This window comes from Symphalangus syndactylus, chromosome 7 (assembly GCF_028878055.3).
Source record: "Symphalangus syndactylus isolate Jambi chromosome 7, NHGRI_mSymSyn1-v2.1_pri, whole genome shotgun sequence".
In the NCBI taxonomy this organism is placed as follows: Eukaryota; Metazoa; Chordata; class Mammalia; order Primates; family Hylobatidae; genus Symphalangus; species Symphalangus syndactylus.
The window spans coordinates 65,659,723-65,678,860 of NC_072429.2; the positions used below are offsets into that span (position 1 = coordinate 65,659,723).

At 39.2% G+C, this 19,138-nt stretch overlaps 1 protein-coding gene across 4 annotated transcripts in view; it reads left to right on the top strand.

Moving 5' to 3' along the window:
• The first annotated feature begins 8,149 nt into the window (after positions 1-8,149).
• The window catches only part of PCMTD1 (protein-L-isoaspartate (D-aspartate) O-methyltransferase domain containing 1), an 85,346-nt gene continuing 74,357 nt past the window's right edge, over positions 8,150-19,138 (top strand). The window contains exon 1 of one of the 4 annotated variants that reach the window (XM_055286450.2): positions 8,150-8,783. Coding sequence is in view for 2 of the 4 variants with exons in the window: in XM_055286452.2 (XP_055142427.1) it covers positions 8,982-9,345 (364 nt within the window). In the remaining 2 variants the exon portion in view is untranslated. Of the gene's footprint in view, positions 8,784-8,970; positions 9,346-19,138 lie in introns of those variants that run through there. The other 3 variants (XM_055286452.2, XM_055286449.2, XM_055286451.2) reach the window with 3 other exon arrangements.

Consider the following 19,138-nt stretch of genomic DNA (forward strand, 5'->3'; position numbering starts at 1 on the left):
GAGACCAGCCTGACCAACATGGCGAAACCACATCTCTACTAAAAATACAAAAGTTAGCTGGGTGTGGTGGTGGGGTTCTGAAATTAAAGCTACTCAGAAGGCTGAGGCAGGAGAATTGCTTGAACCCAGGAGGCAGAGGTTGCAGTGAGCCAAGATTGCGCCACTGCACTCCAGCTTGAGACTCTGTCCCAAAAATAAATAAATAAAAAACCTTATGGTTTTTTATTCCTGAGTACTATTTAAGTTAGGGGACTATAAAATGCACATATTTGTGAAGTATGCATTTCTGTTTTACAACTTTTATTTTTTATTATTCCTGTTATCTAAAAGGATCTTGAATCATGTTTTGGATTTTGTTTTCTTCTTTGCTACTGCTCCTCTTGCTTACTGACAAAACTTTAAAAACTCTATCTCGACCATAAGAACTGTTTTAAGTTAGTGTCCTCAAAGACTTATCATTACCGAGATTGTGACTAAGGTAGTGGCAAAGGAACTTATCTGCCCATATAAGAATACATTTTTCATTATTAAAATAAATAATCTCATTGGTATGTGGCTTCTTGTTTGAATAAGTAACACTGGGACTTTTCATACTCATATTCTGTTCTTCTTGGAAAATGGGAAAAGTACCTGTCCCTCTGCAGGTAGTCTGAGCCATATGAATGTGGGCAGAAGTGATGTGTGCCAGTTTCAGGCAGGATCACTTATTTGCTGGCATAAGACACTGCAAGAACTCTCTTTCCATCATAACAACAGAAAGCACATGTCAATATGATGGTGTCAGGAGTACTGAGCCAACTCATGGAGGACAGCTGCCCTGGAATACTGTCTGATATATAAACTTTTGCCATGATAGGCCACTGCAATTTTGTGTCATTTGTTAGAGCAGCATAATCTAGCCTATCCAGGCTGATACAGTTAAGTGAGTTCTGTATTAGCAGTGTCCAGGTCTGGATGATAAATTATATATCTCTCTCCATATAATTTATATAGATATACATATATATTATATATATAATATCTCTATATAAGATATACAGATATTATATATAAATTATAATTTTAATATATAAATTATATATAGGATATGTAAGTAATTTTTAATGACAAAAATTATAACTACATAATTTATATAGATATAAATATATTATAGATTATAAATTATATCTCTATATATGATATACAGATATTATATATATACAATTTTTATATATAAATTATATGCAGAGATATATATATATATATATATATATATAATTTATCATCCAAACCTGGACGCTTCTGAGAGTGACATGGGACATCATTAGTAATTCCATCGGGATAACAGTTATAAACTGGGACTGACTTGAGCAAACCAGGCTGTGTGGTCATCTGAAGTATGTGGCAAGCAAAAGTAGAGGTGTTGAGAACACCTGACCACCAGACAGCAGCTTTCTAAGAATATTTTCTGATGACATGTTGGAATGTCATTAAACAACCACAAGAGATTGTTTAAGTTTTAGATCATAAGGTAATATAGCCTAGTCAAAGAGAATAGCTCAGTTTAGAAAATCTGGTAAGCCAAGTATATTCTAATTATTTAAATTTTTTTCTATAATAAATTAATTTTGACTTTGAGCTCATAGTTTTTGAAACAAACGAGAAATTTTTCTTTGAGTTATACTCTCAGGTCTCCTATCTACAGGATGATTAAAATATTCTGGAATCTCACATATGGTCAAATCACTGAGGAGGCTCTGTGGGTCATAAGCCATTGGTTGTGAGAGGCTTGTTGTCCTAGCTGGGATGGACCCTTCAGTTCTGGAAGTTCTGCAGATTCGATTGTATATGTGGGGCATGAGGAAATGCGACAAAGGTGGAAACCCCAAGTGGAAAACTCCTGCCTCGCTATGTGTAGCATGCATCCATTTCCCCTGAGGTTTTGCCACCTGCTATGATGGTGTTTGGTAAACAGATTTTGGCTTGTTTTACTGCTCAATGGATCCATATTCCTCTTTTCCATTTATAGTGTGGGGAGGAAATTGGGGTCATTGCTGTACAAGAAAAGTCTGCTTTTTGCCCTGCCAAAAACTTCATTACGTCACCAAGACAAGGAATCGCACAATTGGCTATCTGCTAAAATACATTAGGGGAAAAGAAAAAGGTGTAAAATAAAAATACAGTTGCCCCTCAGTATCCATAGGGCATTGGTTCCAGGACTTCCCACCCTTGGATACCAAAATTTGGATGCTCAAATCCCTGATATAAAATAGGGTAGTATTTGCACATAACCTATACACATCCTCCCGTATATGATAAATAATGTCCAGATCACTAATAATATCTAATACAACGTAAATGTCATATAAAGTCTTCCTTTCCTGTTTACCTTGTCTGGTGCTTTTTTTTTCTTTTTCTTTTTTTTGCCGGGGGGATGGAGTGTCACTCTGTCGCGCAGGCTGGAGTGCAGTGGTGCAATCTTGGCTCACTGCAAGCTCCGCCTCCCAGGTTCACGCCATTCTCCTGCCTCAGTCTCTCGAGTAGCTGGGACTACAGGCACCCACCACCACGCCGAGCTAATTTTTTGTATTTTTAGTAGAGACGGGGGTGGGGATTTCACCGTGTTAGCTAGGATGGTCTCGATCTCCTGACCTCGTGATCTGTCTGCCTTGGCCTCCCAAAGTGCCGGGATTACAGGTGTGAGCCATCATGCCCAGCCATCTGGTGCTTTTTTTCTTTGATATTCTTGAACTTAAACAGTAGCTAAAGCCAGGCACAATGGCTGACACTAGTAATCCTAGCACTTTGGGAGGCCGAGGCAAGAGGATCACTTGAGGCCAGGAGCTCGAGACCAGCCTGGGCAACATTATGAGACTTCCATCTCTACTAAGAATTTAAAAATTAGCTCCATGATGTGGCACATGCATGTAGTTTCAGCTGCTTAGGAGGCAGAGGCAGGAGGATTGCTTAAACCCAGGAGTTCAAGACTGTAGTGAGCTACGATCACATCGCTGCATTCCAGCCTGGGCAACAGAGTGAGACTCTGTCTCCAAAAAATACAACAGAAAAACGGTAGCTAGGAACAAAAACCGTAAGCTAATTCATGCACTGGCATTAATGGTCTATTAACATATATTTTGTGAAAATTAACCATTTCTTGGTTTATTAAAGTCTTGCCTGAGATATAAGTATATAAAAAATATGACTGAAGCTTTTGTCTCTGGTAGGAAATTCAGCATGTATTGTTTAGGGAATAATGACCAAACAAAAGTCCACACGTTTAGTACAGATGCAACCATCCATTTCTGGTGGGAATATTTTCCATCTGTGGTTGGTTGACTCTATGGTGTGGAACCCATGGATATGGAAGGCCAACTATATAAACTAATATGTCGGAGATGTATCTCATTTTTCAACCTTTTAATTAGAAACCGAGGGAAGCTAAGAACACAAAAAGTCCTCCTGCCTAAAACAACCTAGCTATAGCTTACTCCTGAGGCCTCAAATTCCCTATAAGTAATAGAACATCATTATTTAATTCCTTTGTAAAAATTGTAGATTGAGTTTTTAAGAACTGTTTAAATAAAAATATTCCCAGAGGGAAATAAAGCTGATTTCATATATTAAGTATCTTGTCATTAACTTTTTTTTATCACATGGTCTTTTTAACATGGTTCTAGCTGAGTCCTGGGTCCAGCAGGACACATTGCAGACAAGGAGAAGAAAGGTGGGGTCAAAGGACAGCACTGATGGAGAAGGCATGGATGACACCACAGAGGGGGCACCCGCACAGCTGCAGGCCGCTTGAGGGCATTGCTTACTGAGGTTACAGAAAAGAAAGGAGGGAGGATAGCTGCAATACATGCTGCTCATGTTACACACTGATTTATAGCTAGTCCTGGCAGCAGGGGCAGTGGAAGCAGTGTGATCCAACCACCTGTGTTTTTGAGACTACAATTATCACTTAGCCATGACCTTCAAGTTGGGTAACACTGAACACTTTTCCAGGGACTTTGGTGTGGATCACTCTCTGTAAATATCTCCTTGAAGGAACATAGAATTGGAATAAATTTTGACGTATTTTTGCTAAAACAAAACAAAACAAAAAAAAAGAGTTCATTACCTAGGCTAGCTTTTGTTTTAGGATTTTTCATTTCAACGTCTCTGTTCTGCCCTAATAACGAATTTGTTGTCAGAGCTCCTATTTTTACTATTATTTTTAGCAAACTATTCTATTTAGTGGAATTAAAAAAAAAAAAGATCAGTTGGTTCTAGTCAACTCTTCATAATTGCTGTGTTCATTAACCTAGAGCCAAGAAGAATCCACACGTATGAATTATCATTTCAGTGCCTGGACTTACTACTGTGGTTCAGTATCTGACCAAGAAAGATAGGTATACTGCCCAAAGCCTTCTTCATCTTCATTTCAGAATTCAAATGTCATACTTAAAAAAACACATACATACATATAATATGTACACACACACATAAACACAGTAACTTCATTTATACTATGAATCACTAAAGCAGACTCTCAAACGGTTTTACCTAACTACAGTAATAGTTATATACAGCATAATTTTTAGTTCTAATATAAGGTACTTGAGTCAGCTACATTTACATAAAAGTGAACACTTAAGTTTTGGCTCCTTGCTGCCTGTTGCATCCAATCTAATGACCACCAAAATCTGGCTGCAGTCTATCTTTCTAGGCTTAGCTCCTATTATCCTTTTTGCATTCTATGTTCTAGCTAAATCAGATTAATCTCTGCTCTTTGAAAACAAATGATCTATGTAAGCGTTATTCTTTTATATTCCATGTCCCTAAAATAACTGTTCTCTTTATCTCCATAATTCAAAAATTTTATTCAAATTTCAAAGCTTGATTCAAATTTGACTACGGCCATGGAACACTACTATGGAGCAACAGTATTTAATTTGTACCCTTACTATTATGTCAAGGGTCACTTTCCTCCTTCTATTATTTGAATGTAAGTTTATTAAGATAGGAGCTATATCATATATTATTGCAATATCCTCAGCATCTATCATAGAGTCAGAAAATGTTTATTAAACTTTAATAGATTCTTTAAAAAATATTAAATTTTACATATACATTAAAAAGATGTTTATCCACAGTTTTGGTGCACTTAGTTTACAAGCAGAAGTTTTCCTTCTTCTCCACTCCATGATTCTGTTTTTTAAGAAGCAGAATTTTTAATAAAGGAAAGATATCTATATATATTAAGCACCATATGAGAGTAATTTTAACTTGTGAGTTAAAGTCACTTTTTGTTTACTGTGGACAATAAATTATAAATGCTTATTTTTCTAAAAGGAATTCATTTTATTGATAACTTACATTTCCTTTTATTGGAAGATTATCCTAGCATTGAAATCTATGTAATTGAGGGATTATATGTGCAATTTAAAATAAAATTATGCTTTCCCAAAGTCATTTAATCCTATTATTTGTCAAGTGAATATTTCAGAAATTACTGACCTTTTTAATACTGAAAATGAAATCTGCCTGTGCAGACTACATCCAATTAGAAACTAACTCCTGGGCTCAAGTAATCCTCCCATCTCAGCTTCTGGAATGGCTGGGACTACAGGCATGCATCACCACCCTCAGGTAATTTTTAAATTTTTTGTAGAGATGAGGTCTCACTACGTTGCTCAGGCTGATCTTGAAATCTTGCAACTTTGAACTCAAATGATTCTCCCACCTCTGCTTCCTATAGGGCTGGGACTATAGTGGTGAGCCACTGTGCCTGGCCAACGACAATTCTCTTTAAGAGAAAATACTTCTGTTTTTGCTTTTTTTTTTTTTTTTTTTTTTTTTTGCAGGGGGAGGGGGATGGTGAGGTGGGGGAGGTGATTAATTTAACTGTACTGAAAATGGTACAAGGAAATCAAACTGCAGAAAAAACATTTCCTTATTTAGTTAGATTTTAGTTTTGGGTTTTCCCCAGACATTGGAGGCCAAATTAAAGATGAGGAAATCCTTTCAGTCCTCACAGACCAGACTTGGCTCTATAAAACATAATCAAGTCCCATTATACAACCTAGTGTTAGGAAGCAACTAGAGTTTTCAAGGTAGATCTGGGCAACACGCAGACACCTCCATTTCTGAGGCTGAAGGAAACATGTGCACCAGTGCTAACTGCCACGCATATGAAAAATATGAACTCCTAGCATGGTGAGAGTAGCTGTATGCTGAATACCATTTAGTTTAGTAAGCATTTGTTTGTTGAATACCTTATGCATTCAAATAACAGAGCACTTCCGATGCAACAATGCTTCAGCCTACACAGTATTCTGAAAGGAGTCCCAAATAGCTCAATTTTACTTTGGGTATTTTCTGCTCAATAATAAAAGTGAAGCAACCTCATATGAAGAATTAAGTTATTATAGTAACTGTTATTGCAGTTGCCAGGACCAAACTTAACTGCAACAATGTATCAAGAACTCTAGGAATAAATTGTGTGTGGGCTATCTAAATTCATCAAAGTCTAAGTAAATCTCTAAATGATTCTACATGATAATTTAACATTTAAATTACTCATGCAACAAATGCAGAGTATCAGTGTTGTAGCAGCCACTTCATCAGGCCCTGCAGAGAAATAGTGAGCATACTGGGTATGTGCCCAACTTTCATGATTACAAATCAGTAGGAAGTCACACCCAAGAAGTGAATTATAGCCAGGTGTGGTGGCTCATGCCTGTAATCCCAACACATTGGGAGGCCGAGGTGGGTGGATCACTTGAGATTGGAGTTTGAGGCCAGCCTGGCCAACATGGGGAAACCCCACCTCTACTAAAAATACAAAAATCAGCAGGGCGTGGTGGTGCGCTCCTGTGATCCTACCTACTTGGGAGGCTGAGGCAGGAGAACTGCTTGAACCCAGGAGAACTGCTTGAATTGCAACCTCCAAGCAGGTTGCAGTGAGCAGAGATCACGCCACTGCACTCCAGCCTGGGCAAAAGAGCAAAAGACTCTGTCGCCCACCTCCCCCCCCCAAAAATATGAATTATATGTGTAAGGTATGGAGGCATAATCAGAAGTGATGTGAAGGTGGAGATGGGGTGTGCCTACCACAGGAAAATTACAGAGGTGATAAGAGTGCTTTACTTGCTGTTTAACTACTCACCCACAAGACTAGCATTTGGTGTTGTTTAAGAAGGTATTTACTAGTAGTCTTATTTAAAAAATGACCTGTGTTTAACTTTACAGCTGCAGAAGAGGAAAAAGGTCTAGAACCCTGAAAAATTCCCATAGCATTAGGAAGAAAGTAAAGGAAAATATGTTTTTAAAAAATGGAGAGAAAACAGGGGAAAACGCTGTAAGAGTTGTTTAATGATTTTAGCTATTTTCCTTAGATTGCCATTTGTACTTTTTTTGTTTGTTTATGGTAAGATAGTTTTCATGTGCCAAAATTTCTGCTTGGACTAACAGAAAATTCATCCTGTAAGACTGTTATATGATCCCACAACGGTTAGGAGTGCCCTGGGTCCAGGCAGAAATCCAAAGATGGAGCTAATACATGTGACCCGCAGCTCTACTCCAGAATGCAAATGAATAGAGATTTTGAACAGTTCGGAGCTCAATGTCCACTGAATATGCACTCATACTTTAAACCTAAATAAAGTGAAGCTTTTGAGTTAAATGGCAGGGCGCCTCAGCAGCAATTTTGCTCTTGTTTTCAAGTTCTTATTTCGTGATTTGAAGCTTTTGACCTTGCTAGCAAGTTCTTTCTGAACGCTTTTGCAGATGGTTGGTTATGGTGGGGAGTAGCAACCCTAGCATAAAGACGTTCTAATTCTAACTTACCTTAGGTAATCTATAAGGGTAGCTTACGCTCACTCTCATACTTGAAAATCAAAACCGAACAGAATTCACACGATGGAAGCAAATCATGCTACAACCTACTATTAGAGACTGGAGGGAAACGCACAAAGATTAATGAACAACAAACACTTCAAAAATTACAGTATTTGGAAAAGGCATGCCTTTATATACACTAAAACTAATTGAAAAAAATTAAATGCAGTTTGCTAGGAGTTTTACAAATATTAAAATGTTCACTGTTTAGGATCCTTAGCAGCAGTATTTTCCCGGCTCGCCTACTCCCCCATGTCTCATTTCCTCTTCTCGACTTTTTTTTTTTGAGATGGAGTTTCGCTCTCGTCGCCCAGGCTGGAGTGCAATGGTGCCATCTCAGCACTGCAACCTCCGACTCCCGGGTTCAAGCGATTCTCCTGCCTCAGCCTCCCGAGTTGCTGGGACTACAGGCGCAGGGCACCACACCCGGCTAATTTTTGTATTTTTAGTAGAGACGGGGTTTCACCATGTAGGCCAGGCTGGTCTCTAACTGCTGACCTCAGGTGATCCGCCTCTCTCGGCCTCCCAAAGTGCTGGGATGACAGGCGTGAGCCACTCCACCCGGCCCTCTTCTCGACTTTCTATCCCTCCTCCTCAACACCCTTTCCTTCTTGAAATGGGCTTTGGGGTGGTTAACCAAGCCCAGGGAAATTTGCGTGGCCCAGCATCTTCCGTCCGCTGCAGGAGAAGCACACGCCCCCGCCCCCGGTCAGCAAGACGCGAGAAGGCGGCCAAGCCAGGCGTCCGGGAGCTGAGGCCGGAGAGCGCCTGGCAGGCAGGGCGGGGCCCAAGCAGCGGGAGTGCTTACGACGGGCGCTGGGGGCAACTTCTGGACGCCAAGGGGCCACTATAAAGCGGCAGTCTCGAGCCTTCGCTCTTCACCTAAACCAGTGAGCGCCCTTCGCAAAGCCTCTGTGGAGGTAACCATTGGGGGTTCGCCTCCAAACCCAGGAATGCACCTCAAAAATGCTCCCACACCGTTAAGACCTTGTCCTTTAATGCAAATGGCACTGTGCGGCGAGGCCCGGACAATCCGTAACCCTGAGACCACTGAAAGCCGGCACCCCAGCGCCGGTGCGCGAACGTGGAGATGGGGGTGGGGAGGGGAGGTGGAGGCCATGCTCTCGCGTGATCTCCCCTACCGCCGTCGTCGTCTGGCCTGTCAAGGCCTCGCGTTGTTTGGGCTTGGGGGCGGAGCGAGCCCTGAAGGGGGCGGGTCCAGATGGGGGCGTCTCCCGGCCTTGTTGACTTTGGCGTCCGCGGGGAGCTGCCCCCGTGCCCGTGGCTCTCTGCGCATGCCCGGACCCCGGCGGCTCCGGAGTCTGGGAAGCTCTGGCTGCTCCAGTCGCGTCGCGGGTCCGGGCCCCGCCTCTCCCCTCAGTGGTGGCGTCCGTGTTGTTATTGTGGTGGTGGCGGCGTCTGGCTGCTGCGGACCCCGCCGAGTCCTAGCGCCTGGCCTGCGCGCCGCTGCCCGCGCCACAGGTAACGCCGCCGCCAGTGGGGGCTCGGAGTCGTGGGGTGTGCGGGTCCCGCGTGCTGGGGCCGGGCGGGCGACTGGGATGCTCTTGGAGGCCAGAGAGCCAGGGCGATGGCAGCCGAGAGTCAGGGGCAGGGGAACTTAAGGGCGGGCAGGTCGGGGGCCGGGAAACTGAGGCGCTGCGGGGCAGGTTGTGGGAAGGACGGGCCAGGGGCGGAGGACTCGGGAGGTCGGGGAGTCGAAAGGGGCCCAGCGAAGCCTGGAGGTCGGGAGCCGGGGTTCCTGGGGTCGGGGAGGTCGGGGGTCCGAGGGAGGCCGGGGCGCGGCATTCTCGGCCCGTCCTTCGGCTCTGACCTGGGCTTGGGGACCGGAGTCCCGAGGCTGGCGTCTTGAGATGCCCGCGGGCCCCTTAGGGCCGTTTTGGATCCGCCCAGTGACTTCTGTTGTTTTGGTTTTGGAGGAAGAGAATCCAGTCTACGTAGGCTCGGGGAAGCCTCAGGGGCTGGGAGGGGACTGAGAGGTTATAGCAGGCGCCCAGGGCTCTTTTTGTGGTTTTGAGCGTCTACTACCGTTCTGGGGAAGTGCAGTGCCCGCGTTTTGCTTGGGGAATTTCAGACACCGGCGTGGAGAGGACCCACGGGCAGAACCCGAGGGAGTAATTTTGCAAATCCAAGATTTTTTGGAACTTCTATAATTTTGTTTTCGTGTGTCCTCTTTTTAGAATCGAGAAACCAGAGCTATATTTTTAACATTACAAATCAGAAGAATTTGCTACGGAGGAAAAAAGTATGCTTTTAGCAGTGTTTTTCCCCTATTTATTTATTTTTTTAATTGCAAAAGTACTGCGTGCTCCTTGAGAAAAAAATGAAGCAGCCAAACAATGAGGAAACCTGCCCTCTCTCGCGCCCTTCCCCCCATATTTCTCTTTCTTACTTTCCAGGGTAGCCAGTCTCCAAGTGTGGTGGGTAGTTATTCAGGATTTTTTTTTCTGTGCATTTAATGAGTGTGCTTTAGAAACAAGTCTGGGATCATATATAGTACAGTATATCGTTTTATTAGCCAACAGTGCATCATGGATATTTCTCCATTTTATTACACACCTCATTTTTAAAAACATTATTACTATGTATTAGAGAATCCAATCTACGTAGGCTCGGGGAAGCCTTTTTATTGTTAAACATGGTCGCCAAGTTTTCAATAATCAGTAGCTTTGAAAAGGGCTACAAGCCAATATTTTGAAACCATGTGGCAAAACTTTCAGAATGTCTGAGGCCAGACATTACTTTCATATTAAGCAGATTGAGTAATATGTTTACGTATTGCTTAATGGTAGTTTCTATGAGGCTAGATGACTCCATAAAACATAAAACATAAAGTTGTTGAATTAGTTTACTTTTTGTTTTTTATTATTTTTTTCTAAGTAAATTTTAATTCCATATGGTCAGTTGAACACTTGTAATTCCTTTAACATGAAGTAGCTAATATGTGAAGGAAAGGTAAGGTAGGAAAGGTAGAAAGCTAGTGGCCCTAGCCTTAGACAAGAAAAAAGAAAGCAACAGGGATTAAATATTTTGGTTAAGTAAGCCATAGGGAGTAAACTGGAAGTGGAAGGGTGATACTACACTGCCTACTCTTAAGTAAGACAGAAAGCTAGGAAATTCCCATTGCATACTGTATTTCTGTGTGCAGAAGAGCTAGAGGCTTTGTTGATTTAATCACTAGCTTGTATTTATTAAAAAGGTACTGTGTGTTCGTCTTGGTGCTAGCTTCCAGGGAAAGAAAAACTGAGGAAGATAATCACGAACAACGTCTGGTTCTAAACATGCATAGCCTGAAATTTTAAGCCAAATTGTGTAGTATTTTATTATTTGGAAACTGTGCTTGAGAGGAATAAAAAATATCCATGACATTTTAGTTATTTTTGGTAATAATATGCTCATATATTTCTCATAACAAATAAGTGACATTCTTCTCATTGTATAGAGTAATAAACAGAGGCTTTGAGAAAAATAACTGCTCAAGATCCCATTGCTTTTTTTTTTTTTTTTTCTTTTGGTAATAGTGCGTGTTTATATTCAGGAGTGCTTAATCCTAGAACCTGTGTTTTCTGCTCTTGTTTTACCTCGTATGAATGAAAAATTGTTTCCCTCATGGTTTTTTCTGCTTTCTTTGAAATGTTCCTTACAGAATAACTACATGAATATAATCACATGCATTTAAAATAGTCTAGAGAATATAGTGTGAAACTATAATGGTATTTTTTTAGATGAGGTTTCTGGTGGCATATTACTAAAATTTTAAACTCCTTGATCTTAAGCTGTTAACCAAGAAGATGGGGGTTTGTGTTACTTTAGACACTGCTAGGTGCCATGGTAAATTGGGATATTATTGTAAATTGTAGCTCTCACAGCTGCATATTCCTTACAAAGTTGGAAGGATAGTCTCATATCAGTAAACATTTTTATGAACGTGGTTGAACTTTTTTGTAAACTAATGTGCTGGAAAGAATACCAAAAGGGCCCTAAAAAAGTCTAAAAAGATTAAAATTTACTTATATAATATTACTGGTATTTTAAAATACTTGGTAGTCCCTTAAAATGCATAATGAGAGACAATAGGGTGTCATAATATGGTTTATTAATCTTTTTTCATTTTCCACTAGATGTGGCAACTACGTAGTTGGAAGAAATGTGGCGGCCGGGGGCAGTGGCTTATGCCTGTAATCCTAGCACTTTGGGAGGCTGAGGCAGGTGGATTACCTGAGGTCAGGAGTTCGAGTCCAGCCTGGCCAACATGGCGAAACCCCGTCTCTACTAAAAATACAAAAATTAGCCGAGCATGGTGGTGGGCACCTGTAATCCCAGCTACTTGGGAGGCTGAGGCAGGAGAGTCGCTTGAACCTGGAAATCAGAGGTTGCAGTGAGCCAAGATTGCTCCGCTTCACTCCAGCCTGGGCAAAAGAGTGAGACTCTGTCTCAAAAAAAAAAAAAAAAAAAAAGAAGTGAGACAAATACTAAAGTTAATAAAGTATGGTCAGTTGTAATCTGTATTTGAGAAGAAACCAAAAATATAGGAAAAGCTTTGACATTTTACTGGCAATTGTTCAGGATGATAATTGGATTCATACCTAAATGGTGTATCTGCCATTGATTATCTCTCAGTCAACTTAACATTGGATGTTGGATGTGAGTGGGTTTTATAGTTAGGTGACACAGAAATATTTCAGCCCCCTAAAGACGCTTTTAGAATATGGTAAGATTTTTTCAGCTGTTGAAGTGGGGAAGGATTGGGAATCAAACACTGTGTGTATGTATACTCTCAGAAATTAATGAGAGATACTGCTTATGGGAAGACATAGCATATTTTCCAGTTTAACCTGAAAATCCTTTTTGGAACATATATGCATGGGTAGCCAGAAATAAATCAGCTTTATGTTTGATGCAAGACATGCATCAGGTATGATTTCTAGAGCTTAAAATATTCTTGGAGTTTAAAAACTAATTTGCATAAAACACTCTTCTGTGTTTTCTACTGAGCACTCTTCAGTAACTTGAAGGCTCTTAAAAACCTTTTATAATAATCATGTTATCAATTGATGAAGTCAGTTCAGTTTATAATCTGAAGTTACAATGAGCATTGAAAGAGCTGTAGAATGTGAAATGCTATGAAGGTCTGTCTTGGTGACTTTAACAAATTGGCACCTTCAACTCTCCCTTCTTGGGGCCTTTGTTTGTTTTTCTCTCTCACTTCCTGAAGTATAGATAGTTGTTGCCTTTAGGTGTTACCTTAGGTTTAGTTCTTTTCCTTTTTAGAGTTTGTTCTCTTCTTTGGCAATCCTACACTGATCCGTGTTTCCAACTGCTCATTCCCCTCACCCTCTTTGCTCAGGCTTCCAATTCTGTATCATCAGTCTTATTTTCATTCGTAAGCTTCAGATTTGCCAATGTTGTTCTCCCCCATCAACTTAGTAGCTGTCATTTTGTAATCTGGAATCAGTAGATTCAGAATTAAACTTTTTTTGCAAGCCTGATTCTTCTTGGCTTGTTTATATTAATGACCTTTGCATTTTCTAGTCATCTAGACTCAAAATCATAGGTCATCCTTGGTTCTTCTCTCTCTCCTTTTCTTAGAATTTTTTCTTTTTGTCATCTTACTGCATTGTGGTTCCTGATTTCTTCTATCTTTCTTCAATTCTTCCAGCAGCCATATACACAGCAAGAGACATTAATCACTAGGTTTGTCATTCATTGTGAATACTGCTTATTAATTGTCCTAAATGTAGTCCTGATCATGTTCCCTGCCTGATGACAAGCAAACAAAACAAACCCACTTGGGTGTTTATGTCAGTCAGTGTGCTGAATCCTTTGTTCTCATGTGGTCGTTATAATTTATATTATCCCCATTCTACAGGTGAAGAAATTGGAACTTCATGATCTTGAAGGAGTTGTTAGTAGGTAGAAGAGCTGGGATTTGAATCCCAACCATGTCTTCTTGCAAGTCTGTGTTCTTGACCACTATGCCTCTGCTGAGTGGCTCCTGATCCACTCTGGAAGAAAGCCCGAGTTCCTCAGTGTTGCCTTTCAAAACTGCATTATTTGACTTCAGTACCCCTTTCAAAACTTACTTCTTGTTTTAGTTTAAAATATTAAGTTATATTCTTTCTGTCCCAGCAGCTGTTCCAAAAAGAATGTAAACTTCAGTTTTACTTTACTTTTTTGGTTTCTCATGCATTTCCATTTCTTGGAAGTTTTTTCTTTCTCCCATCTCTGCCTTTAGGAGTCCTCCATGTAAAAGTCTAGTTTATACAGCATACACCGTATTTCCCTGGAGCCCCCACCTCCCAGTCTGTGTAGTATAGTAGTAAAATCTCCTGCACATGCATACAGCTGTTTAACCTATGATGATACTTTGTACTCTAAATTTGTTTTGAGTACTCTAACGGTTGTAATTGGATTATATAAGATGCTTGAAGCACAAACTATGTCTTACGGTTCCTTGTGTCTTCCAATGGGTGCTCAGGAAGTATGGGTAAATAAGTATGAAAATGATCACTGGTAAACTACGCTTTTCATTGGTATTTAAGCAGTATATTTGATTTTAGTTTCTCTCTCTGTGTCACACACACTAGCTTGTTTGAGTTTTTAATTGTGTGTGTCCATAACAGAACTAAATTTCTTGTTGTAGGCTATCATGAATTCTTTGTTTTCTGATTATAAGGTAATTATGTTGTTTATTTAAGACATCAGTTTTGTCTTTCCATGTACACATATCCTTTCTTGGTACTGTATATAAATTTTTTAAAAAAATTAATGATTTAGCATTTGAATTATTTTCCATGCTGTTGAGTCAGACAAGTTTTCTAATGAGCTGCAGTATTCTCATAAACTCTCTGATCTTACAGTTTCTTTAAGCTTACATCGATGTGAAAGATGGAGTACAACTCTGTCTATACTTTAGTATTGTTTTCTTCCTTTTGGTGATAGCAGGAAGCTCCAGCTGTACAATCAGCTGAAATGCCCTCACACAGATTATACATAATTCTTACATTGCTGAAGAGTTCATATGAAATTTCAGACTTTCTTAAAATAATCTATTGATGTTAATGGTTATCATGCAGAAGTTACAGTTTTTTCTTATATCTGCCATTGTGCCCTGTATTGTTTATAGTTTAGCTAACTAATAAGAATTAATTCTTGCTTTATAAAGTAAAAATATAATTCTGTTATGAATTTTGAATGTAGGATACCTTGGTGATGGGAAAAGATGTTTTCTTTTTGGAATGTTAAAATGCATGCTCATAAAGGAATGAGACTGATTCTCAAACTAATCCATTTGTAGTCTACCTGCCCTTAGCTTTATAAAATATTAAAGTAATCATAAATACTTCTTTGAAGATACAAGTTGTGAGCTTAAGATAATTCACTGACTTTAAAAATAGTTAATATATCACATGTTGCAAATTTTAAGTGATATAAAAAATATATAAACTGAAAATGTGTCTTCCTCAGCCTCCCATTTTCCCCCCTGGGAAGTAGTCACTTATCTCTGGAATGATATAATGGAAACTTATTCTTTTATTTGTATGTACAAGGAAATATAAGTAAATTTATTTTTCTTTCCACTTACATAAAGATGAGGTACACTGCTGTTTTTTCACTTGGATTTTCACATGGCAATATATCTCTATGAGGAGATAAAGAACTACTTCATTCTTAAAAAAAAATTTCAGCCTCAGAGTATATTATATATAGCTACAGCTATAGATTGTATTTCAATTATAATTGATTTAACTATATTCCCTACTAATGAGCATTTAGTTTCTAACTATTACAACCGTTGTGACAACACTTTGAAGGAAGAAAAGTAAAACGTAGGTGGTCTTTCCTTGTAGGGGAAAATAAAGTTTGAAAGCTGAAATGGGCTTTTTGGTTCCTTTTCTGACCTGATGATTAGTGTGTAAGTGAATGGAGAGAACTATGGGGTTATGTGAAGACATTTGCTAGAATCCATAGTTGACAATCGAGTTGGAAGAGTTGGGATGGTAGTGGTGATGGGTAGCAGCTGCCATGACCAATGATCCACTCTGGGCAAGGGTCAGCCCTGCATGTGTTAGCAGTTCAGTGTTTAGAAATGGTACATGGTATCTGGAGTTTGGTGTCTGGATCTATGGCCTATGCTAGTATATTTAACATAGGAAACCTATTCAGGGGATGAATTTAGATCCCTTTGTGTCATCTAGAAGGAAATGTTGTGGCCTACAATATTTTATGTGGTCATTAATCTTTTTATTGAAAAATTATTGTATATTCAGAAATAAGATTTAAATTACTAAATTAAATGAAGTTAAACAAGCAGGCCCCCATCATCCGTGTCTGCTCCTCATGGTTTGCTGGGGTAATGGTTTTTTAACAGTTTGGTATGAATGCTTTCAGACTTATGTATAAGCAGAAACAATATATTCGTGCATATTGAAAATGTCAGTCAGAATTCTGTTGAATAACAAGTACATGGAATGAATGGTAAAAGTCAGAATCTTTAACAGGAGAAGAAGGTGATGGTGGGATACCAGATAATTATATAGTGAATGTTCTTTGATTCCTTTAGATCCAAGGGGGCTGTAAATACACACTGTTATTGTGTAAACTGTACTACGTATTTAGCCTCTGTAGCTAGTTTATCAGGTTATTTCTACAGATCATTTAAGATTTCTCAAGCTATATATATGTGTGTGTGTGTGTGTGTGTGTGTATATTTTTTAACTAGTGGCATATAATTTACTGAATAATGATATATTCTCTTTATTTTCCAGGCATTCTATGCTAAATTTGGGATTTGAGTGTTTTTGTTTTCCTTTTTTTTGAGACAGGGTCTTTCTGTGTCGCCCAGCCTGGAGTGCAGTAGTGCGATCTCGGCTCACTGCATCTTCCACCTCCTGACCTCGAGCAATCCAACCTCAACCTCCCCAGTAGCTGGGATTACAGGCATGTGCCACGATGCCTGGCTAATTGTTTTTTTCTTTCATTTTTTGTAGAGATAGGTGTCTCAGTATGTTGCCTAGGCTTGTCTCAAACTCGTGAGCTGAAGCCATCCTCCTGCCTTGTCCTCCCAAAGTGGATTAGAGGAGTAAGCCACCTTGCCTGGCCTCATGTCATTTATTTTTAGGGTGGTATGTGTATGCTGCCTAGGTTCATATGGTTTAGATTTATTTTTAACAGTGGTTCATTTGCACTGACCTATTTCTGAGCTTCTGTGATTCTTTGGTCAATTAATTATACTTTCCTAGATACTGTGAACATAATAAGTAAAAGCTCATGTATTTGATTTTGCTTCTTTCCCTGTATAATAGCAGTAGAAATTTATTGTGGAAAGACTAGAAAATATGGATGAAGAAAAGAAGAAACAGGTTAACGGGGATGTTATCACCTAAGGCTTGTATAGTTTTTAATTCTGAGGGACCTCTGTATTAATGAAAACACCACTAGAAATGTCCAGCTTTGTAAGTCTTGCTGCCGTATAATCCTATGGCAGATGTATTTGGTGATAGAAGTATAGAAAATGTGAGTGCTTGCATTTTCTCTGACCTGGATGCATCTGTGCTAGGAAGTGGTGCTTTAAGTAACCAAGGTTGTGGTAAGGCCTTGACTTAATGTTATTAGGGGATTTCTACATTTATACAGCCAAGCACATGGGTATTTAGCTATTGGTTATGGGAGCCACGGGTGTGCTGGTGGGTGGATCAGTCAGTGCTTCTCTGTTCCTGCTACTGCGTAAGTAAGTGCAGAGGTTTTGTTCTGATTATGTATCATTATATCTTTGTAGTCCATATTTAAAATACTGGGTCTTGAGTAGAAGGAACTATTTAGAAATGTCAGAGCTCAAAAAGCAAATGCAAAACAGTCTTTGTTTTAGAAGGATGGTTTATCCCTGTTACTCCTGTAAGTCTCGGTGTTCTAAATTTTCGTGTTTTCATTGTAGTCTCTTGGTGGCTAGAGTGGATTTTAAATTTTCTGGTCAGTCTTCATACTCAACTGGATAAGAACAAATTTTGGAATATGCAAAGGCAGTCACTCTAATTTTAGTTTCAAGGAAAAGCCTAGCAGTGATCTATACTGATTTACCATGCATTGTAAATCCCATTGTGAAAGAATTGTTTTAAATACATCTAAACCATTTTAATAGGCTTGACTTTTCCCTGTAAATAGAGTAATTTGAACCTTTATTCTTTTATGAACCAGAGAAATTAGAAATAGAAAGATGTAGGCATTTCTACAATGATCTATATAAATATCTGTGAATTATAACCATTCATGCAGTTGATTTGGCTTTAAAGAAAAGGGAGGTAATCACCATGGACTTAAAGTAGTTTAATTACCTCATTATTTATGACAAAAAGGCTTTATATAAGTTTTTTTTTCTTTTTTTGTTAAGGACTTGTTCGGTTATCACTGTTTAGTAATCACTGGTTTTATTGTATCTAGGCAGCACAATAAAATTAATTCACTTCACACTAATATATATTTTTGTGTGTACACACACACACACACACATACTTACATATGGCCATCTGTGGTGCACAGCTCAGGAGGCACTGTTAACATAGAGTCTAATATAAATGGCATTCCCTGTACTGCTTCAGGAAAACTGACACTTTCTGTGGGAATAGTGCTTCCTGGCATTGTGTAGTCAGCATGAGACCCTGTTAAATTTGATACTTTTCACATTTTCACATTTTCGTATAACTGCATCTTGTCAAAGAGGTAGGAAAGTATTGTTATTCCCATTTTATAGATGGATGAACTGACTCAGTGACTTCAGTTTCCTCAATCTGCTTTATTTTCTATAAAATGATGATATCAGACTCAGCAATCAACAGTGTTGAGGGACACAGGGTTTGGTGTCAGGTAGATCTAGAACTCAACCTTAGTTTTGCCTCCTACTAGCTGTAAAAGCTTAAGGAAGTTATTTAATCCCATTCCTTCGTTTCCCATCCCTAAAAATAATGCTGTTACATGAAATTTTATGAAGACTTAAATGAGTTAATATACTTAAAACACCTCAAAGCTTTATGCTGTAAGTGCTCAAGTAATGATAGTTGCATTAATAATCAATAATAAAGGTTATATTATTTTGTGAGTCATATACTACTTTTCAGAGATTATGAGATCAGTTAACACTTGATAGAAAGTGACAGACCTAACCTAGAAGCAACACCCATTTTAAGTAGAGGCCAAACTTGGACTGATAACCTCATGCTCTCTTACCAATATTGTAGTCAGTGAGTGAGGAGTTAACAATAAC